Consider the following 24,589-nt stretch of genomic DNA (forward strand, 5'->3'; position numbering starts at 1 on the left):
CAACTGAGCGACTTTTCAGCTGGCTGAATCGTTGCAATTTTTTTTAACTCAAAAAAAAAAAAAAAAAGTGTCCGCTTATCCCCCCCCCCCCCCCCCCCCCCCCCCCACTGAGCGACTTTTCAGCTGGCTGAATCACAATTTTTTTTTTTGGACTAAAAAGTGTCCGCTTACCCCCCCCCCCCCCCCCCCCCACTGAGCGACTTTTCGGTCGGCGCGATTTTCAAATTTTCGGGAGCAAACTTTTGGCCCCGATTTAAACCCCCCCCCCCTTGAAAAATCCTGCGTACGCCCCTGTTGAGATATTAAAGGTTTATATCTACCTTAATTTTCAAACTTTAACTAAGTACCGGTACCCTTTTGATTTTCAACTATACTGCACCAGTTATATGAAACCTGTATGTCAATATTTGTGTATGATGAAATGATGTGATTGGAAAGAGTTTTTTCTGTGATTACTTTTTGATATTAATAAAGGATAGTTTCACAAAATAATCAAGTACTCAAATGCTTTCTTATGTGTATTCCGAAGTTTTAATGTACGTGTTTTTATGTTTTCTGTCAAATAAACCCTCAAAAAAGTCATTAAAAGGCATGGCGAGATTAACGTGTCACTGTTGGTCTTGTTGTGGGCCCTTCAGAAAGCCCAATAGATAACAAAAAATTGCATGATTGCAGGGCCCTCGGGAAGAAGAGTATTAATACTGATGAGGCTATCCTGGGTAAGCAAGATATATTATTATTATCGTTGCTTTTTCAAACAAAGGTTGCGTAAATTGACTACTTGGAATGTTTCAAGGCTTTCCCAGCATAGCAACAAATAATGTACACAGACTTAATTTCAACTATTGAAGTTCATACATTAACAACTGGTTATTGACATAACTTGTCACTAAAGCCATAGGTCTTCTGGAAAGAAATATCCATAGATTAATAAAGCAGTTTATTGGCGACCCTCCCCCTCTTTCTCTCTCTCTATCTTCCTTTTTTCTACCACCTCCTCATACTACTCTACCCCCCCCCCTTTCAAATTAGGTTACTCCCATTGTCTACATGGTCAGCAAATGTATAATTATATTATTGAATACATTTATTTAAGAATATTTGGTAGCTTTAGTAGAATAGGCCTCTGTATCTCCAGTTTCAAATTACCTTTGGATTGAGAAGGTCAAGAAAGTCTTTGACTATGAATCCCCTGTACCAGGAAACCATCCATTTATTTGATGAGGAAACAATATGGAACTGAATACAAAGGCATACAATTCCATTAGATTCCCTAGACTACTCTATATGTTTACATTGTGGTATATACTTCTGTATAATTATACATTTGTAATAGGAGAAGCTAGGGCCTCGTTATAAGCATGCATAGTGTAGCTTCACCAGAACTCATAGCTAATTTACGAAGGCGTATGAAATGTCTGATGTGAATTTGCATATAGATTTTTTTTTGCACCCCTATTTTTTTAAACATTTATTATTTTTCTTGAGGCATTGGCCAGTAATGGTCATAGAAATCACAACTGGGTGTGATCTGTGCTGATGACGAAGAACTGGCCACGTCCGTGGGATGTTTGTTGAAAACAAAAATAGTCTACTCTCCAAAGACCCACAATTTTCATTGGTTTTATTTTAATCATTAGTCAGTGTAACGTTAGACTGACTCAGTTCCTTGATAAAGACATGTTGATAATTCTAATTAAAACAGAAGTTGAAACATGGCAATGCTTTTATCTACTAGTTTTTCCTGGACCTCAACGTATAGTGCCATACACAATTGTTTGAAGATAGAGACTGATCAAATTTCGACATATCCTATGAAATCAGTTTTGACGATAGACCAATCATACGAGAGGACTGTCCTTGCGTAGTGTACTATTTATAGCGTTGAAGGGGGAATTTTGTTTACGCGTACGTGTAGCTATTTTGGGGGTGTGCTCACTTACATGTACGTACATGTGTACGTACAGCCAGGGTCCACTATATATCAAGCGACTTTGCAACACCGTTGTCATAATCAGATCTTCTTGTCTGTAAGTTTGCGTCACTATTTTCGGGTTATTGTCGCTCGTTGGATAGGTAAGATATATATCATATTTTACCTTAGGTCTACATGGATTGTATCTCGATCAACAATTAAGTAGACTAGACCTAACGTTAGATCTACTGCTAGATCTACATCAGCAGAAGAGACCACACACTCAAGCTCTCTGTTCCTGAGGCAACAATCGACTCCTACAAGTACTCATTTTACCCCCGCACCATTCGCATCTGGAATCAACTACCATTCACTGCAGTTACTGCCCCAACAGTTGCTGCTTTCCAGATGACCGCCCTCCCTGTCATCAGAGGGTTGGAACCTCCTGTAGGTTCCAGAATGCTGTAAACCATATAGCAGCATGATTATTTTTACTTGCACGTCACTATTTTATTGTACATGTATAAAGCAATTGTACACCCTTTTGTTGTCTGCACCTTCACCTGCTGTCACAACACATCCCATCCCAGTATAGCTTGGAAAAGCTGCTTCAGGGATTACCTCATCAAGTATCAAGTATCTACATCTATATACAATTTAATTGAGAATAAGACTGTTTGTAGATCTATAACTATAGACCATGCAGGGCTAAAAAGTAGCCTAGTAAAAATGTCTGAGACTAAGAAGATCATCTACCCGACATAGACTAGATCTATATGTCATATGAAATGATTTTGATAGATCTTGACACTTCTTAGCTGATTGTCATATAGGAGTAGAGTCCCAGTTGACAAATAAATCTGTCTGATTGAAAGAATTTTCTTCACCCAAATTTGTTAATTTGGAAGAAATAATTTATCATGATTTCATGTTTTATTTTTTGTTGTTGCTGGCCAGATACGGAGGTTGGATGCAGACTTGCATATGTCTGTGAAGGCCTGTCGATGCCTTATTTGATCATGCATGTACACAAATGCTTCCCGCCCCCCCCCACTCCGGGGTCGGAATGACCGCATGCGTGTTACCAAAATGTCCGGTAAAGGGTAGACAGCAATAACCATCTGATTTGGGTCATTTCTTTAATAAAACTGACATAATCGGAGGTCTAGTGGAGCCAGACGTAGTCTCAGTGGAACAACCGACGATTAGAGAGACTGAAGTTTTCGGTCTAGGTAAAGGGGTACTTTTCGTGCGACAAAGTCCGGCCCGAGAATTGTAAAAAAAAGGGGTGTATTTGACTTTTCACCCGGAGATTTCTTTAAAAGGGGGTGTTTTTCTTTTTTCTTTCATCTCTTTGGACTCCTGAGAAATTATTTCGAATTTAGGGGGGTACATTGAGCATTTTTCCGTATTTAGGGGGGTCTCCAAGGCAGGAAAAGCCCGCGATAGGGGGGTTTGGAAATGTTGGCAGTCCTCAGATAGGGGGTGCTTTCAAAAAGAGGGAGCATACGCGTACCCTAAATAACACTGAGTGGGGGGGGGGGGGCCGGGAAATGCTTCCATTATTCATTTTTATTGCTTGTTCTGTTTTTCTTCAATTTGCATGAGTGGATATAGATCTAGAGGGTTCCATGAACTTGCTACGAACTAAGTATGATCGAGTCGAACTATTTGGATCTACCATATACATGCAGACCTATTCACAATATAAACCTCTCAATTCAATTTAATGGTAACCTTTGTTTGAATCTGTACGTTTACTGATGTGATGGTGCTAATTAAGATGGAGGATATCTGCAAAGGAGGATATCTGCAAAGGAGGATGTCTGCGCATTATGCATTTTAAATTTGCCACTTCATGTAGAACATATAAGGGAGATGGGAGACAAAAGTGATCTTTATGATTAGGTAATATTGGCGCAGGTTCCCAATTCAATACAGATTTCACTCTGCTCAAGGAAAAGAAACAAAATGGTCTTTATAATATATTGACAGCTAAATAGCCTTATAGGTAAAAGTGGTCACTATACACCTGATAGTGGCCTGTACTGCTACTGAAGAAGAAGAAGCAGGTTTGACTGTATATAGCAATCCAGGTTTTTTCAAAATGATCCTAAAACTCGAATCAGAGACTTCATCTTTGCATGTTTCAAACACTACTTACAATACATAAATTTGAAAATTAATTACCGGTAGACCATTTTAATTGCCTAGATTCTTCAAACATGACTACAAACGTAACAGAGTCACTATCCCAGGGTTGTGATCCATGCATCAATTTCGGATTGTGGTGCAATACAGTTGCTAAGTATGAGCATGAGTCACACACACTTTACACACACACGATATCTACTAGATGCAATGCATTATGAGAATGGGAGTGTGTGTGTGTGTGTGTAATGATAATTCTACTGTTGACATGCTTGCATCAGTGAACGAGCAGGTACAATATGTTGGCATATATGTGCTACAGTTGGTAGATTTTCTTTGAATTATACACTTTAAAACAGAAAGTTAAACAGTGATCATCAGCAAAATATGTATGTATATGTTTATTTAACCGTTGCAAATAATACAAATATACTGAAAAATAAGATTAGAAGTGATTACATCTTTATGTACAAGTTGATAATGTTTTTTTTTTTTACACATACATATTGTTTGAAGCAGAAAATTAAAATTAAAAAACTGCACAAATCATTTAATGCATAGTAATTGAACATAAATATAGTAACAGTAGTAATGGTTTCATGCTCACCATAACTTATAGAGTGTCTTATAGAAAGGAAATGAGGCTATTTGTAAAATAATATATAAATATATATATTCACTGTTATCTCTTAGACTGTCTTTTTCATTTGTAATCCAGTCACCATGGACTTTGGTAGCAAGTATGTGTTTGTGAAACGAGAAGAGGAGGAGGAGGAAGAGGTCTTGGATGATGCAGAAGTATCTACCGGTCTTGACAACCTCAAAGTGGAGATCCAAGCAGACAGCTCAGAAGATGGAGAGGTGGGTTTGAGGCATAGGATTTTGATTTTGAAATGGTTTGAATGCTACCGGTATTTAGAGATTTTTAATCATTATTGATCTCTTCTTTGTAATGATAATGGTTCTTTGTAGTTTGTAGATAAATTGAGCATCCCATGGGATGGATGCCTTGGCATCATAATTGTAGCTATATATTATTAATATTGATATACTACTTTTAATTTATTTTATTATTATTTTATTTTTTATTTAAATCGAAGTGATCTGCATGAATGGACTGACTGCATTTGACTCAGACCAATCTAATAACTGGTTTCCTTTTGACTGAAGAAAATCAAAGTTTTTTTTGTAATCTGCTTTGATAGTCATTATGCAGTCAAATTATATACACATGATATACCTAATTTTGGATATTAATTCAGTGAGAAAAAGAAACAAAAATAATTGATACACAGTATTGAATATATTTACTTGCTTTAAATGCAGCGATCCAAATACAGTGAGTAATATTCACATAAATTTTAGTTACTACAGTGAAATGATATTTATAAATATATTCCTCAAAATTGTTGTATGGTATACAGTGACGTCAAATTGCATTGTAAATGTGTATGGGCAGTGAGGAGACTGTTGTTGCTTTGTTAAAAATAGAAATTAATATAAATGAGGTTTTCATAGATCAAGGACAAAACAGGCCTCTAACAATAGGGGTGGATATACATGTAGGTCAGTTTTTGTTCTCTTATATGTGATATAGTTGTATAGTACTCCCACTGTTTAATAAATTGGAGGCATAGAGGTCTTCTATATACATGTATTTGAGTAGTGCAAATGTATCTAGTGATCATTTTACTAGAAGTTTGAAGCTTCAAATCATACATAATCATATGCATATACGTTCTGTAGAATAATAGAACCATGTAATAAGCACAACTGGTTAATTTTATCAGGATGGTTTAGATAAGACGACATGAGTTCTATGACACCATCCATCCAAATACATATTATATATATACCGGTATCTATATGTGACTTTTTCGGTGTCTAAGTCCAAACACCTGTGGACTGAAGAAAATTCTTGACTTACATGCTGCAAGTTAAACTGTCACATACATGTAGGTAAATAATATTCAAATGTGTCATAAACTAGAGCTCATTTTTAATGCAATAAGCTGCAAGCGTACACCTTACATGTAGGTGAAGTAGTCGTTTTATCCTTGAAGTGCTGCCTGCTTAATACATAGTACCAATAATATCCTTTAAATTTCCACTATAGCACACGCAGTTCAATATCTAGGCTACTTTTTATTGTATTTAAAAATTATTACAATGTATTAGCTTAAGAGGATTGTACAATTTAGAATGTAATACTTTACTAGGAGCACCGGTAAATTTTTTAAATCAATTTTTCTTGAAAGCAGAAGTGTTTTAGGGGCTAAATTTTTTAAGTGCTTATAAAACATCCACAGGGGCATCTTGATATATCAAAATCACTTTCCACCCATTTTTCAAAATTTCCCAAAACTTTGTATTACCTTAACTTAAGGGGTTGGAAATCTTTATTCTTATCTTGATTACATTGCAACAGTTATTAAATCCCCAAAATACACTCAAGAACAGAATATTGAAGAAGAAAAAAATCAAGATCACCTTTCCCATAGTATAATAGTATAATGTATCAAGATCACATCATTTTGTAATTATTACTTTGCTTCACAGCCATGCATGATTGATTTGTTGGATACTGCTGGTCAGGAGGAGTACTCAGCTCTTCGGGATCAGGTATGATGATAAATTCTTCCTCTTTTTTGTCTAAACTTTTGTTATGCTTCATCTCTGTCTTTTTACTCTGCTTCTTCAGATTCTTTTGGTTATTTGATTCATCTATTGTTTTCTTCTTTCTAATTTCTTTTCTACTTCTACTCTAATTTCTGTCAGATTCTCTTTTTTCTTTCTGTTTTATTTTCTTCTTTTTTTCATCCTTAAAACTAATGTCAGAATTTATTTTGTTTCCCTTTTCTAATTTTACCTTAACTAATGTAATATTCTTTCATTGTTATTTGTCCTTCCTTTTGTATTCTTATTTTATTTTTAAAAAAATCCTTTCATTCAGTTCATTTTGTCATGTTATTCTTATTCTTATTCGCTTACTTATTTATTCAAATTTCTTACTTTTTTTCTTTTTCTTTAAAAAAACAATTTTCTCTGTAAATGTTTTTCTCTGCTATGTTCCACTATTTCTCTTTTTCTTGCTTTGGGATGTATCTTTCTTCCAGTATGTAGGCTGTATATTATGCTATCTTTCTGTTGATCTCGATATTCTATACAGGAATTAAAGGGTATCAAAGAATGCATAAATTTTCTGCAAATTTCTTGCAGTGATATTTTTTTAATTTGTAGTACATGTACTTTACTTGGATTTTAAAAGCTACATCCTGTTGAACTGTATGCGTCACACTGTGGGTACAAGATTATAATCACAGGGATAAAATCATTGTGCATATATTTGGCTATATATATGTAAACAAGCATATCCCCTTCAGGCACTATGTAAATACAAATAGAGTGTCCTGATTCTAGTGAAGTACGTCCCATGAAAAGGGGAATCCTGCCTGAAATCAAGAAGAAGGAAACAAATTTCAGTTAATGATTGCGCAAGATATCATGATAGAAAAGTTAAAGGATATCCAAATCTTATAGCTTAGGTGTCACACAGGTGAATTTTTTTGCATCTGTCATAAAACTCTTTCTAATGTACCGGTATATCCAAACCTTCAAAATGAAATTGGTCAGTGCATAGCTAGCACATAGACAGAAGTTTACCAGAATGCTTTGTATAATTTGTTGAGATAAATCTTTTTAAGAGTACTTAAAGTCCCCTTGTACTGTACTATGGTAGTGCATGGGTGTACATGTATGATTGTATCAATTAGCATACAAAACCTATCTAAAACTTTGTAAATTCTCTCATTAAAATGTAAGGAGTTGCATTTCATAGAATTATACAATGTATGTCTTCTTTTTAGACATAAATGTAAAAATATTGAATAGCATCTGACTATTGTTAATGTGTTTTTTCTTTAACTCTTTTGTTTTAGTACATGAGGACCTGTCAGGGGTTGGCTATTGTGTATTCCATCACGGATTTGGCGTCGTTTGAGGAGGCTATCAAGATTTATCAATTTGGACTCAGCATCAAAGGAGAAGACCATATCCCAGCAGTAAGGACTAAGGAATGATTATTTCTTTAACTAAGATTGCATTCTTTAGTGTACGACTTGATCCAAATTCCTAACTTCAACCCTAGCCAAACCTAACCCTAACCTAACTTTAAACATAACCTAATACCATATGCAACCCTATGGCCCATATTCTACTAAAATTTAAACCTGATGCTCGAATTCAAAATCAGGTTTAAAGGAATTTAGACTGAGGTATATATTTTCCTTTGTAAAGCATGATTTTAGATCAGGGGGCAGGTTTAACTGAATTAGTAGAAAATGGACCTTTTCTAAATGTTTATCATATCACTATGGTTGCATTATTAATGACATATTTAGTAATAGAAGTGGAAGAAAATGTTTTAAAGTTATTTTGAATTATTTGCAAGCTTGTTGTAATCCAAAGAGCTTAGCGTATTTGTTCATGATGCTATTTATTTCGTATTTTTTCCCCCTTAATTTATTTTTTTCACAAAGTTTGCTATTATGTCCAAAAAAATTGACCTATCCTTATTAATGCATGTTACTGTATCTGACTGGCATGTGTCACAGGAAAAATCATTGTAATTATGATGTTCCGTTTCATTATTTTAAGCAACAAAGAATGGTTTTCTTCCTAGGTACTGATTGGGAATAAAAATGATCTTGAGAGCGAGAGGAAAGTGAGTGCTGAGAAGGGCAAAGAAGCAGCCAGAAAGTACAACATGGTGTTCTACGAGACTTCAGCTAAAACGGGACATAACGTCCAGGAAAGCTTAAAGGCCCTTGTCAGAGAGACACCCCGATATGGCAGCAGATACAAGGTAGCTAGACAACTATGCTTCTCCTTCATGTTCAATTTTAAATATATCAATATTTGGCACATGTAATGATGGTGAACAGATATATACTTTGCTGTCAGGAGTTGGAGTTCAAGGGTAGCATTAAAACTATATATTTTATCTCAGTGAAGTGTATGTTAATCAGCAAAAACAAGTGTTCATATACAGCATAATATATTTCAGTTTTCACAAATGAGCATACCTTTCACCAACTTAAAAGCAGTAGCTTTCAGAACATGGCCACTGATTATGTTGCCATATTGAGTGTGCATGGAATTTTATGTGACATATGTATTTTTCTTCTTTTTTTCTACTTAATTCTACTTGAAGATGAATGATGATAGTTAAATATTCAAATTATTTATCATTCTACATTCTTTTTATGCCTCCGTTACGAAGTAGCCGGAAGCATTATGTTTTCGGGTTGTCCGTCCGTCCGTACGTACGTCTGTACGTCTGTACGTACGTACGTCTGTACGTACGTACGTCCCGTTCTTGTGATCGCGTTATCTGAAGAAACGATTGATCGATTCCTGCCAAACTTTGGTCATGTATGTATCTTGCAGAGCTGATGAACTGATTAGATTTTGGGGTCACGAGGTCAAAGGTCACAGGGCTCATTAGGTATGCCAAAACAGCTCGTGATCGGGTTATCTGAAGAACTGATTGATGAATTCCTGCCAAACTTTGGTCATGTATGTATCTTGCAGAGCCAATGAACTGATTAGATTTTGGGGTCACGAGGTTAAAGGTCAAAGGTCACAGGGCTCATTATGTATGCAAAAACAGCTCGTGATCGCGTTATTTCAAGAACCGATTGATGGATTGCAGCCAAACTTACGTCATGTTTGTTACTTGCAGAGCCAATGAACTGATTAGATTTTGGGGTCACAAGGTCAAAGGTAAAAGGCCACAGCGCACATTATGTATGCAAAAACAGCTTGTGATCGCGTTATCTCAAGAACCGATTGATGGATTCCTGCCAAAATTAGGTCATGTTACTTGCAGAGCCAATGAACTGAGTAGATTCTTGGTTCATAAGGTCAAAGGTCATGGGCTCATTATGTATGCAAAAATAGCTTGTGAACGCATTCTCATTAGAACTGACAGATGGATTACTATTTAACTCAGGACATCTTGCAGAGCCAATGAACTGAGTAGATTTTAGGGTCATGAGGTCAAAGATCAAAGGGTCATATATGTATATGAGAAATTGCTTGTAATCACGATATTCTGAGAACCTGTCAATGGATTACAATTGAACTTGAATTCGAAAAATTTCTTCTGTTTTGGTTTGTAAAATTGCTCTATGACGGAGGCATCATTTTCAACTGCGCGCAGTCGAATTCCATCTAGTTATGATTGATTATATTTTTGACTGTATCATTCTCAAAGGTGATTGCTCATGGTGCCTTAATCAATATGGTTGATAATATTTTGATGTATATATTTCCTTTTTCTCTCTGTAGTTTGTTGTGGTTGGAGGAGGTGGGGTAGGAAAGTCCTCCATCACTGTTCGCTTCGTGCAAGACATCTTTGTGGAGACATATGATCCAACCATTGAGGATTCCTACGTAAAGCAGATCGTTGTGAGCGGCATCCCAGCAGATAAGCTGAATCCCCCTCCTAAACCGCAGGCTTCCTCTGTGCCCAATGCTCCTCCTCCCCCTCCTCAAGCTCAACGTAAGTATAAAAGGTGGTATTCTCGCAAGCGGACTAACTTTAGTCCATGGTTTAATCCACCGACTAAGTGTGGAATGCCATGTTTCCATATGAATATGTTTTTGAATAATTTAATCTGTCACTAAATTAAAATACAATGTAATAACATAATTAATAAACAACAATATAACTATGATATAATTATGTTACCATGGTAATTTAGGGACACATCAAATTATTCAGAAATATATTCATATGGACACTTGGCATTCCATACTTAGTTGGTGGATTAAACCATGGACTAAAGTTATTTCGCTTTCGAGAATACCACTCAAAGTGATTGCTTCGATCCAAGGAATTCACCTGCTAACCAAGCCTAGCTCCTAGCTGGCCTGCATGCTGTTCCATCCGACTACATCCTAATTCTAGTCTTAAATTACTACATCATAACATATGTCCTTAAGCATGGTATTTTATCTACATTGCTTTTGCATTTGCACTTTCCTCCAGAATATTTAGCATTGTGATTTATTGGATCTTGTATTTAGCACTGTGCCTTTTTGATGACCATGGACCTTATGTCATATCTTAACGTGTGTTCTCTTCAATATATTTGTATTACCCTGGCTGGCTTCAAATCCTTTCAATCCGTCGCACAACGCCTATCAAAAAAACTCCCTGCATTTCTAAGAAATGGTACTTCACTTAACTCTGTCAAAAAACATCTGAAAACATACCTCTACAATTCTACTTAATTTGTTGATTGACTAATAGACATGATCTTGTATTCTCTGGAAAAAGCGCTATATATATCCAATTATTAGTAGTATTACCCAGTGTGATAGAAAGCATTGTACATGTAATAGTGATTCCAACAACTGTACATGTATATTCATTCAGTTAGAATATATTCTCCCTCATTGTTTCTTTTGTCTTGTGTGTTGCTCCCAAAAGAGTGGAAGTTCTGATATAACAGTCAATGCCTGTGATTTTCTTTCTTTCAATTTTAATATACAATTGGATTGATATACAATATGATTTCGATATATGCTTTTTGCAACACTTATCTATGTATGTATTTTGTCTACTTTTCTACAGGTGTATCAAAGTCCTTTGGATTATTCAAAAGATCTAAAAAACAAAAAAAATCAGGTAGAGAAAGAAATTTGATAGATTTTCAAAAGAAATTATTTCTGTATAAACAAAACTTGTGTATGTTAAGTATTGTACTTCCACACAGATAACAACGTATACTTAATTCCATATGCATTACATTTTCTATTACATTATTTTCACTAATTTTTCATATTTACTTTGTTTATTTGATGATAAGATTTAAATGCTCTATTGCCTATCTTTCATTTTTTTTAGTTTCTTTAGTTTCCTAATATATGAGGAGTGGCGGTATTTGTCATTCAGCAATTATATTCAAGACATAGAGATTCAAGATTCAAACCTGTTTGCTTTCCAATCAGTACATACTTGAGATCTAATTAAGGAGCAATTAAAATTAAGTATCATCAGTTAATATTAAGGCAGGCCTCGTTTTTAGTTTTGGCCTGTTAAGGGGACCAAAAATCAAAAAACCATTTTTAAAATTTGATTGGTAAACAGCATTGCTGTTTACCGGTAAGTGGTTTTTGAATCTGATAATTCAAAGAGGGGCATCGAGCCAATAATCAAGGCATGTAGGTAACATAATATGTGTCCTATGGGTAATTTGAGGCCTGTCAACTTGAACATAGACAAGAGACTATTAAAAGTAACTCTATATTCTCACAACTATATTTCACAGAGTTCACAGCTCCGATGATGAACGCTTGTTGCTCTATGGGCCCACCGTTGGGTAACTCTTCTTTTCTACAGACTAAGCCTTCACACAGTAAAAGTAAGGGAGCATCAAAGGTAGCGGCACCAAAGTCCTATCGCAGAGCGGATGCAAACGTGATTCTGCTCTCTCTGGGGTCCCTGGCGAACGACCCAGTCATCATGACAGGTGACCCGGTACGCTGCTCCAAATGCAACATTCTCTTGTCCCACGTGTCCAGGCTAGATCCTGTGGAGAATGAGGATAAGCGAAATTGGATCTGGTGAGTATGCATGAGCCTCATGGAGATAATGTCTTTAGTGAGGTGTCACCTTTTGGTTATGAGCTCTTTAAGCTTCAATCAGATATGAAGCAGTAAACTACAACCGTCTTTTTATGATAATGTAAAATGTAATTCACTTGACATTTTTTTCTGTTTACAAGGGTTCAAAGTTGTTGTTAACCCCCTTTAATTCAACCTCCACTTAGATCTATGTCCATTTTTTATGCCTCCGTTACGAAGTAGCCGGAGGCATTATGTTTTCGGGTTGTCCGTCCGTCCGTCCGTCCGTACGTCCGTACGTCCCGTTCTCGTGAACGCGTTATCTGAAGAACCGATTGATGGATTCCTGCCAAACTTTGGTCATGTATGTTACTTGCAGAGACGATGAACTGATTAGATTTTGGGGTCACGAGGTCAAAGGTCAAAGGTCACATGGCTCATTATGTATGCAAAAACAGCTCGTGATCGCGTTATCTGAAGAACCGATTGATGGATTCCTGCACAACTTTGGTCTTGTATGTATCTTGCAGAGCCGATGAACTGATTAGATTTTGGGGTCACAAGGTCAAAGGTCACAGGTCACAGGGCTCATTAGGTATGCAAAAAGAGCTCGTGATCGCATTATCTCAAGAACCGATCGATGGATTCCTGCCAAACTTTGGTCATGTATGTATCTTGCAGAGCCGATGAACTGAATAGATTTTGGGGTCACGAGGTCAAAGGTCAAAGGTCACAGGGCTCATTATGTATGCAAAAATAGCTTGTGATCGCATTCTCATTAGAACAGATTGATGATTCCTGCCAAATTTCGATCATGTATGTATCTTGCAGAGCCAATGAACTGAGTAGATTCATGGGTCATGAGGTCATGAGGTCAAAGGTCATGGGCTCATTATGTATCCAAAAATAACTTGTGAACGCATTCTCATTAGAACTGACAGATGGATTACTATTTAACTCAGGACATCTTGCAGAGCCAATGAACTGAGTAGATTTTAGGGTCATCAGGTCAAAGATCAAAGGGTCATATATGTATATGAGAAATTGCTTGTAATCACGATATTCTGAGAACCTCTTAATGGATTACAATTAAACTTGAATTTAAGCGCTTTGTATCTACTTGTAGAAAAGGCGCTATACAAATGTTCATTATTATTATTATTATTATTAAAAATTTCTTCTGTTTTGGTTTGTAAAATTGCTCTATGACGGAGGCATCATTTTCGACTGCGCGCAGTCGAAGTTCCATCTAGTTTATTCATTGTGTGTTGTCAACAAATTTTTTAATGTGTATATGCAACTCTTTTTATCAATACTTTTTTTTATCAAGGTTTTTGTTTGAAAATATTGATCAATATATTTATCTTTGTTATATTTCATGTTTCACTGTTTGAGTGGAAACAAATTTGAATTGATTTTGAATTGAATTTGAATTTCTGTATCTTATAACACAGAGTTCTGTAAATATACGTAGGGCCTTTGTTGCATGCAGTTGCCATTCTTTAATTACAGTTCATTCAAGAAGAAAAAAGCTCAGCGGTTTATTGCTTCATACCTGAACAGGCCTTCATAGACGGTTTCAGTATGCTTTATAGAGGATATTAAAGAAAGAATTTTTGTGATATATATTAACTATATGCAGTCACCCAATCTAAAAGTTAGGGAGACATGGTAGGAAAGTGGTTATATCTTATTCTCTTATAAGATATTGGAATGTTTGCAGAAAAAAATTGTACTGAATTACTTCTGAAAATATCTTCAGTACATATAGCAGACATGTATACTTAAACATAAATGATACCTCCTATTTCTGTTGTTTATCATATAGGAGGATTTAAGTACCTGTTTTTGATTCTATGACTGTCTAATACTAATTGACAAAATGAAAATAAATAACAATTTTATTATGCGACTGAGCAATATCTCATGGGATCATCACAATTCTATATGCATTTACATTCCACTGATGTGTGTGTTGATTCTATATGATGCTTTTCAACAACAATTTTTGTTTTGGTGTTAAACAATCATCATACTTTTTGTTGTATGGTACAAAGGGTTTGTTTTGAAATATATCTACTTCTTGCTTTCAATTATTGTTGCATCTGTTTTATATTTCTGTTCTCAGTGAGTTTTGTGGCCAGCAGAATGAAGGCTTGGAAATGGTGGATGAAGAGGTAATTAAGAAACTCAAGTTTTGTCATGATCGTTATACAGGCCTTACTTCTCTTTTCTCCGCCATCAATTTATATTTATTTCTGTTTTTTTAAGTGTTTATGGGATGTAATGACATAATCACAACATTATCATGAATTTTTCATGTGCTTCGTTTAGCCAGTTACACATTCACTTGCTTGTCACATATACCAATAAGCTCAGGTAATGGGTTTATGACAAGATTGATAAATATAACAGGCTTTATAAAGTGTACCAATCACCTAAAAAAAAAATGAGTTTGAATGTATAAAATCAAGCTCTAAAAAGTCTTTCTGGCATTCTTTAGGTTAAAAGTTAAGGAGTATACGAAGAAGTAAGGGATATGGGCACCCTATTCTTTGTGAGAACAAACGTGTGTATCAACTAGTCTACTCAACAAGTCGTTTTACTGTTTACTGAGAGTATATTAATACTGTAATATCTCCTTGTAGAAGTAATATTTAAAGCTCGAAAGCAAATTTAAAGCAAGACATGCGATTATTAAACTTTAAAGTACCCAACTTATTTTCAGTGATCAGATCACTTTTTTCTCTAGGTTGGAAGATCCCAGTCTCACAAAAATGTGCAAATCCCTTTGGATAGGGCTCTAGTAACATACCCAATCTCTAAAATTGAAAATAAACATTGGTCAAGGCATAAATCTGTCTGCTTAGTGTTCATGCATAATTCAGCCATATGTTGATTCAGTCAATAAATCAGTCAACTACTACTTTCTCCCCATAATATCTTCAATCATCAACAAGCTGAAATCAAATTTGCAGTGCCAAATCTTATAAGCATATCGATGTCCATATTACAGTCTGTTTGTTTACTGGTGCATATCAGTTAGTGTTGGAATTTTGAAAGAATTAAGGTCATTACTCAATGATTGGCATGTAAAGAATTTAACATATGCTAATATAATAAAATCTGCTTCATTGTTTTGTGTTTGTTATATGTGTAGGTCCCCAAGGAGAACAGTGTTGATTACTTGTTGGCAGCCGCACCAGAGAAAGCTGCTGAAGGAGAAAAGAAAGATGAGACAATCAAGCCCTCATCCACTCCAGGTCTGGTGCTATACTGCGTTGACATGAGTGGATCCATGGCAGAGAGAACCCAGCTTCCTGAGCTTCAAGGTAATCCATTATTCTTCAAAAAAATTCTTCTTGTCATATGTTTTAATGTTTGTTGAGCACTTCGACTTCTCTTTATCTTCATCTTGAATATTATGAGGGATATTGGCAGGAAGAAATTCGAAATTTTTCAAAAATATTAAATAAAGTGTTTAAGGCTAGCTGAATATGAACCGGATGACATATATGCACATAAAGTAATGCTTATATACATGATCAGGATTACTAATTTGATTGCCATGCCTTTCTTTGCTTAAATACTCATTTTATAGTCCATTTTCTTTTGAGATATTTAATGGGTTTCAGTTTTTCTAGAGTGTCAGTTTCATATTCTGCTGTAATTCATGTAACCTCGTCAGCAGAACTCAAAGATAGCCTATACATGTACAGCACAACAAGAGCTTGTGGATCAGTGTCCTAAAGAGTGGACAGAACAATTGTGTCAGCTTGGATGATTGATTCTATGTTTGATTTCTCTTTTTCCGTAGCTGCTTGGATGGCTCAGCGTGGTCAAAGAAACTCTTCTGTTACCCGTCTGGAGTGTATGAAGCAAGCTATCACCAGGTAGGATATTATTACAGGCAGTTTATACGGGTATAAGAAAACCAATATACTGGGCTCAACATCAACATGCGCCTGGGACACATGGGTGCCCAAAATTTCAGTTCGGACCACATTGTATAGGGCTCATACTTACACACTCAAACAATTTCAGTGTCAACCCTCTCCCAGAAACATTAGTGTCGAGCCCTGCAATGTCTTGTGTTAGATAATGTATTCTTGGTGAATGAGCATAAGAAGAGGCACAAGAATTTGGTAGCTTTCCATTGCATCAGTTATTTAACATGTTTATCATTGCTTACAGACAACTTGATTTCTATGAGCTGGATGAAGAAATAGAGAAGAGGATTGGACTAGTAACCTTTGAGAGTCAGGTGGTGGCCCGCGGAGATGGCAGCCAGACCACGAGGAGTGTATCTGAACCTATGGCTGACATGAACGCTCTTATCCAACAAGGAAAAGACTTGGCATCCCATTTCAATATCCGCCCTGTCAGTACGGCAGTGGGGTAAGTCTCTCTACCTCAATAATAATAGGCAATTTATATAGCGCCGTTTATCTAGACAATTCTATTCCAAGGCGCACAAGAAATATAGAAAGAATGAGCAGTCAATGACCGCTTATCTTTCTTATGTTCTGGCAGCTTGAAGAGTGAGGCAGTAGCAAAAAAGAAGTCTTGATTATATATGAATTTAAGCGAGGCACATGTAGAAAGTTAATGCGAGACAGGAGATCGTAAATGTGGGAGTGATTGGAGGACTTATGATCTATTTGGGTCATTTGCATTTCTATGTAAGACAAAGCTCTGATCATAACCATTCTTGTAGCATCTGAAACATTTAAATCCTATTGGGTTTGACAATAGAAGAAAAGATATAAATCATCAGGATCACTTAGTGCAGAAGCCTATACTTTTCCCTGATTATATACCCCAATGACAGCACTGTCTATCCTGGCCATCTTGTACAGAACCAATCCATGTGCTAGCTTGCTTTCAATGAAATGAACCCTAGCTGCTATGTCTAATTCATACAGAGACCTGAAGACCCAGGTATCAGATCTGAGGACTGCTGGTTCCACAGCCCTTGGTCCAGCTCTGTGTGTCTGTGTAGGTCTACTGGCAAAGGAACCTGGATCGGAGATTGTCCTGTGCACCGATGGTCAGCCTAATGTTGGAGTAGGATCCTTTGGATACAGCAGCAGGGGAGACAATCCAGAAGCTATATCTTTCTATAGACAGGTAAGAGAGGCCTTTCTTAGATTAATTTGCAGGATTACCAAATTGTCCGCTTTCGTTAATTTTCATGAGTTGGTTCATATTCATTGCTTTCCTCAGCATTTAAAGAGTGTGATATAGTGAAAAATAGCTTTTTAAATTGCATTTAGAGAGAAAAGGGTACTTGCTTTAATAAGATAGAAATACATTTTCAAGAATGTTATATGCTCAGTGAATTGAATTGACTTGAAAGCTCTTTTGTGAACTCTTGTGAATTTAATGGCCTAAAATAAAAATGACAGCTTCATTTATATTGCACAGCTACATCTTTCAATCCCAGGGATGCTACAATTAACTATGGCGCATACCACATGCTATTTATACCCCACCTTTAACCTCACTGCCCTAAGGTGTTGAAAGCATTATTTCACTTTTTAAAAATCCTACCAAGTACCCATTTTTTATTTATTACTTATTATTTATTACAATCACTATGGAAATTCCTTCTGCAGATTGGCAACATCGCGAAGGAGCAGCAGACGACCATTTCAATCATTGGGATCCAGACCAACCAGAGTCTTCAGATGGAGCACATCAGCAACACTGTCTCCATCACCGGGGGCAATCTCAACCTCCTAGACCCCCATGAACTCACCAGACAGATCCGTCAGCTAGGACAGGATCCGGTGGTCGCCAACGATGTCGAGCTCACCCTCGTCCTCCATCCCACTCTCCAGTTCGACGAGTCGATGACTGAAGGGGTAAGCTTGAAAACATCTGTGATTATCTTTAAATCAAAACTGAAAACTCATCTTTTCAATTAACTGTAAATCTAAGCATATCAGGAGCTCTTGTAGCGCAGTTTATATACTTAATAGTTTCTGCGCTCTATAAATGTTTTATTACTATATTATTGTTATTATTGATTCTCGTGAGGGGAGGCGGACACACTTTGGGTATTTATTAGTTTGAAGGCAGACACCCTTATCAGTCGTTGTAGGTTACAGTGTCTGCAATGAAAGACTATGTGTGTATTTGACACAACCAAAGGCTGACAGAGCTAGGCTGTGCTCAAGGATTTAGGAATTGTGGTAAAGTGTCAAAATAGAGTATGTGCATACAGAATAGGCATTGATAGATGTTTAATATGTAGCTTACAGAAATTCACTGATGTATATTTTTCATAGCAGTTGATCTATAGCTTAAGTACCTAAAAGTAAGTACTTTTCTTTTTCTTTAATGTTAGATGCATTTTAATTGTGATATTTATCTCTGGGTATTTATCAGGTGATCCAGGATGGAAACCGTTTGACACTCAACATGGGCAATGTCCATCAGTCAACAGACCTGACTTTCCGCTTCAAGCTCAAACAAGGGCAGGATACCACAAAACAGAACAAGCTTCCTTTCCAGGTAGATACATACTAAAGCACTTTTCTTTTTAATGAATACTAAAACATTGGTTTATGTGCATTAATTGGAAATTAAGCCATTTTCCTTGTCCACTGTTCGTATCAGGGAGGAAATACTGCAACTTAGTACTCTAATTTTGCTGTGCTGCATGTACCCCCTCTAGCTGCCCCACCTCTCAAATGAATAAGCAATAACATGGTATATATTCACTTTGATTACTTCCTTGCATTGTAGCTATTCAGCATGTAATGCTCATTTTGGCAAACAGCCTTGAACTTTAAGCTACAAGTTACTGCATATGTGCCTCTTGGCAGGTACCATTCAAATCTGCCAGGTATCCATAATAGGACTGTGTTTCCCTTAGCTATATATATATATATATATATATATATATATATATATATATATATAAAACGGTACATATATATATATATCTGTTCCTCTCATTTGTTTTTGTATCAATGAACTTGAACTTGATATAGACTACTTTGACAGCATGTAGAGAAATACTCTTAATTTCTTAAACCTCACTATATGTTTTAGATATTAGTGAATCTTAGCCCTGTATATAAGTTGAATTTTATTGACTATCACTTTTAAGACAACATATGAATAAAAATAACTTTGCACTTAATTGGAAAGCTTGCATCAGTATGGATCAATCACAATTAAATCTTTAATCGGTGTTGTCCTTCTTTTATGCATTAGTTTAACAAAATCCTATTAATTTATCGCCCTTATAGGTTGAAATCCGTTACACTAAGACCGATGGGCGCCGCTTCCTAAGGACCATCACTCAAGAGCGTGACACCACGTCCGACAGGTCAACTATGGAAACTGTAAGAAGTTACTCTCTTCATGTATTTTCCATCAAAATTTCAGAACTTTGATAACATATTTTAAATATTTTGTCTTTGATTTTTGTGAAAGCAATATGAGGGGGTACCTGATTGTGTGTGTGAAACTCATGAAGCAGATTATTGAAGACATTCTTGTTTTGGTCTGCCTCATTCACAATGAAGATTTGTTCTATAGTAAACATATGTTATTAGAATTGCAATTAAAACAAATGAACTGTTGATATACAAAACTTACATTTTCTTCTCTGGCATTTGTAGGAGATATAACATTCATTCAGTTATATAATGTATACAGTATATAATGAAAGAATGTTACAAGTTTCTCAGCATAGTAGACATTAGGTTGAAGTGAAATCGCAATCTAGCATTGTATTGAAAAGAAAACGGGAGACACCTGAACAATGAAAGTTTTAGGAAAATCCGATATCTAAAAAAAAAGTTATGTCTTTTAAAGTTGTAATAAGCCTATATTAATTATTTGCTTGATCTCAACTTTCAAACTTTAAAACCATCTTGCCCTTAAATGAATTTTTCATGAAGTTTTCACAGATCTGTTTCTCTCATTTTTCTCCTATAATAGTATAGTTCAGACTTCTCCAAGGATTTCAATTAATCAACTTTGCTTCCTCATGTTGGAAAGAATTATTATGATCTTTCACTCTTCTAAACTTTAATCAAAATGTATATGTTATTAACCCAAGTGAATTTTTAAAAAAAATATGAGACATAAAACTGCCAATTCGTACGTGAAAATGTTATCGTAAATTTCATTCCACATTGCCAATTAAGAGTCTTTAATCTTTATTTTTCTGTTGTAGTAGTTTTTATTTAAAACAGCAAAGAATTATTACTAGGTTTGGGCTAACCTTGAGTATTTGTATGTATATGCAGGAGATGAACCCAACAGTGACTGGTTTGGCTACTGTGCAGGAGGCAGCAAAGATGGGAGAGAAAGGAGACAAGTCAAAGGCCAGAGGTCACATGTAAGTTTAGTCCAATCTATGAGCTTCTTAGAGAGAGTGAGAGAGAGAGAGAGGGGAGTAATTGTGAAGACATGTACTGCAAGTATACGTCAAGTATTAAAGCAAGTATGTATTCCCCCTTGTAGACAAATACCCCTTTCAAACTGGCCTGATTTTCATCGGATGCATCCGGACACATCCGATGAAACGACCACTATTAATGATACAGAGGAGAAAAAAGGCGATAGAATAGCCGATGAAAAGAAGAGAAATAGGCGATTGAATTCTCCTGCTCAAGAGCAGGAGAAATTCTCTTTCTATCGGTGTGACACCACTGAAACAGCCACTGGGAATGCGTTTGGGAGAAATCACTGATTAAAAGACCGATGAAAATGGTCAAAGGTCGCAGTGTACGCACGCTTTTACCGTAACCAGCTGTGTTTGTTGACTTTTTGTTAAACATGCTGCATGCTAGCCAGGTAGGGCGGGGGCTTGCCACAGCGAGTGAATTTCACCCACATAGTATGAAAAGGACAGCAGGGAATTAAAGCGGCGGTCTCACCTTTGTTTACATAAGGAAAATAGAAGCACTATCGAAAGGGGTATCAGTCATACCCTCTTTTGTGAAATTTTTACTCACCCTGCCCGCCACATCAGATCTTGGTTGTGTAAAATCTTGTGAACTTAATGATTTATTGATCTTTTTCTTATTATGTTTGTATCTTTTTATTGATAAGTAAGTAGCTGATTTCAAATATATTGCAAAAGTGTTCTTTACTTATTGCCAATGAATCAATCATGTCTTACAATTTGGCATTGAGTACAATAATGAAAAACAAAAAGAAATAAAAGTATTCAGAGAAAAGAAAACCCATACAAAACAGCGACATTGTTCACCTTTTTAGTTTAAATTCATCAGGCATTACTTACAATATTTTCTTCCAGGGTTTAATTAATATAAAGTGATTTCAAGCAATCCTGATACGTAGTTCAGAAGGCTCAGTATTAATGCCTTTCTTTGAGTTTATTTCAATCACTTGTTGATTAATCATTGTTGGTACGTCCATGCAATTTTCTCAATAGGTGGGCCATGGCAAAGATGATGCAACGCTCCAATGCATCGCCTGGTAGTACCTCCCTGCAAGAGCAGCGCTCTCGTTCAGAGGGTACTCACCAATTTCTCAACCAAGCTGCAGAGCTGGATAGGGTGTATGATGAAGACTCGGATGTAAGTATTAAACATTTGCATCGTTGTTTAATACTTAAGACTGGGAATTGAGCTTTGTTTGTAAAGGCTCATTTCAATATGATGCGGTAAACTTTTTTTCTTCTCCATATGACATGTAAACGAATGTGAGCTGTGCACAACAAAAGTCCCTTGCATCTTCACTTTGCTCTGTGTTTTTTGAAGATACAGACATTTGAAGCACACTATACACTTAACGTCAAATCATAAAACGTACAGCACAAAAGCGCTCTGGTGTATCGCTTCTTATCTGAACGAGGCTTGAAACAGTATTGAAAAGCTTTTGCAATTGCATTTGTTGCCTTTAGAAAGCCTTTGGTAATTTGACTTGGCAAAGGTGTTGACAAAAGTTTCTTGTCTTACAGTATTGTATGAGACGCAGTCAACTCCTAAAATCAGACGTATTCAATAAAAACATATTGACATGTAAAAAAAAATATCTGTGCTGAAGTGTAATGACTTATTTGCAGAGAGTTAGATTTTATTGTTGTGAAATGGGGGAGGGGTCATATTATAGAATATTTTACCCGGTACTGCATGGAGTCATCTTGTAGAATATCTTACCTGGTACTACATTAAAGTCAGCTTTGTAAAATTTCTTAATTCTTAGCAATTGAGATCGTAAGCGAACAAATGTTGATTTTATTCTCACATGATGATGATATATAGTCTAATAATTTATATTTTTTGTTAAAATCATGATATTCTAAAAACTCTTCTTTGCATTCTCTTCTCCAGGACGATGCTGTTGCTGCCACAAGCAACATGTACAGAAATGCCAAAGCAGATAAATTTCGATCTGCTGAGGCCAAAACGTCTGGTGACAACATGAGAAGGAAGAAAGGAAAAGGATCGGCTTTTTCAAAACAATATTACGACTACAAATAGATACTTGTCAGACGGGTCAGGAAACTAAAACTCTAGCCAGATTTACAGGGGGTATGAGAATCCTCTCATGACAAGTAAATCAACTTGACCAATCATCCCCAAAATTATTGTTATACTATTAGAAAGCAGAGTATCATCCTACCCCCAAATTTGTGAGCCATTCACAGGGTTCACTGTTGAAACTTGTGAAGAAGAAATATTCTTTTATATCAAAGCTTGTGTGGATTTGAGCTCAGAGTAACTCCACGTCTGCTGAATGTTATGGAGTGGACTAGTCATGACTCTTTCTCCAGGTGCTTTCACATTTTGTTATAGTGCAATTTTAGTGTTTCAACCTGCAATATATCTTTAAAAAAGTAACAGTTGTTATTTGGGTAAAGGTTACCAGCAGGGGAAATTTTAAAAAATATGATTTGGTCTCCTTTTAAACTTTGTCTTTACTCTAAATACTAATTACCGGTAGAGCATTGATATATATATCTTCTTTTCATTAAATAAACTAAATAGTAATGCTGCCACCTAGGGCAGGACATGTAAAGTATCTCTTGTCAGGCTGCCTTTGTTAAAATGTAAATTAGAGTGTTTACATAACTATACTGTTATGAATATGCATTTTTTTATTTGAATAATCTGTGTTTGGGTTAAATATGTGTTGTTGGAGATCGTGAATGGACCAAATAGACTCAAACTGATTTTGAAGTCATAAATTGTCTGGTTTTGTGTTGAGGTTATCAAGATTTTATTTTTGTAAGGTAGGAGAGAGGATAATTCTTCATGACTTTTTTCACCTAACAATACAACACACACACACACACACCCTCACACGCATACATACATTACTACTACTTTCATCCTCGTGCTTCATTCCATGCATTGCTGCATATTGTATGTATTGTGATTATTTGCCTTCATGGACAGGATATATGTCCCTTCCAAATCTTGCATATGCTGATATATTTTCTTATTAAAATGTCACTGTTGCATACATGCCAACTGTTCAGATTAAAGAGGAACATTCCTCTTTTTGGGAGGAGATAATTATCATTTTAATGCAGGTGTTCCTCTTCCTGTACAAATTTGTCTGTAGTATTGAATACGAGAGTTAGGATTGTTCCTCTTTTTTTTTAAATAGCATAATTTGTACAGATTTCTGATTTTCAAATGTTAGCATGTATGCTGTTGTAATTATTTTCAAAGCCTTCAAATGTACATGTACATGTATGGACATTCAAACACTTATTTGTTTTGTCGTAGATGTGATCAATATGTTATTTCCTGCATCTCACATGCAAAAAAAAATATAATTAAAAACACACATCAGGATTTTGTGAGTGATGTGCAACATGGATGATGCTCCACAAATAATTAAGTTGTGATTACTGCAGTTTTTTTTTTTTAATCCAAAATAGTGCAA

General features: G+C 35.8%; 1 protein-coding gene across 4 annotated transcripts; it reads left to right on the forward strand.

The window, feature by feature from the left end:
* Positions 1 to 1,916: 1,916 nt before the first annotated feature.
* On the forward strand, positions 1,917 to 23,882 carry LOC593365 (circularly permutated Ras protein 1). 4 transcript variants are annotated; one of them, XM_030998721.1, is made up of 19 exons: positions 1,917 to 2,030; positions 4,785 to 4,927; positions 6,626 to 6,688; positions 8,005 to 8,127; positions 8,748 to 8,930; positions 10,418 to 10,631; positions 11,709 to 11,762; positions 12,406 to 12,700; positions 14,829 to 14,877; positions 15,861 to 16,032; positions 16,518 to 16,593; positions 16,895 to 17,098; positions 17,626 to 17,830; positions 18,319 to 18,567; positions 19,094 to 19,219; positions 19,963 to 20,058; positions 20,971 to 21,062; positions 22,125 to 22,269; positions 23,026 to 23,882. In XM_030998721.1, exons 2-19 carry the CDS (start codon positions 4,790 to 4,792, stop codon positions 23,173 to 23,175), a joined length of 2,634 nt encoding a protein of 877 aa, XP_030854581.1. In that variant the 5' UTR covers positions 1,917 to 2,030; positions 4,785 to 4,789; the 3' UTR covers positions 23,176 to 23,882. The 4 variants fall into 4 exon arrangements, with proteins under 4 accessions (XP_030854581.1, XP_030854579.1, XP_030854580.1 ...); XM_030998719.1 differs by having other exon boundaries at positions 1,947 to 2,076; XM_030998723.1 differs by lacking the exon at positions 1,917 to 2,030 and adding an exon at positions 3,472 to 4,455.
* Positions 23,883 to 24,589: the final 707 nt, after the last annotated feature.

This window comes from Strongylocentrotus purpuratus, unplaced genomic scaffold, assembly GCF_000002235.5.
Source record: "Strongylocentrotus purpuratus isolate Spur 01 unplaced genomic scaffold, Spur_5.0 spur5_scaffold_5, whole genome shotgun sequence".
NCBI lineage: Eukaryota > Metazoa > Echinodermata > Echinoidea > Camarodonta > Strongylocentrotidae > Strongylocentrotus > Strongylocentrotus purpuratus.

Coding starts and splice junctions, on each gene's coding strand:
- LOC593365 (XM_030998721.1), top strand. CDS start 4,790: ATGGACTTTGGTAGCAAGTATGTGTTTGTGAAACGAGAAGAGGAGGAG. Junction 8,931..10,417: donor GATATGGCAGCAGATACAAG/GTAGCTAGACAA, acceptor TTCTCTCTGTAG/TTTGTTGTGGTTGGAGGAGG. Junction 10,632..11,708: donor TCCCCCTCCTCAAGCTCAAC/GTAAGTATAAAA, acceptor ACTTTTCTACAG/GTGTATCAAAGTCCTTTGGA.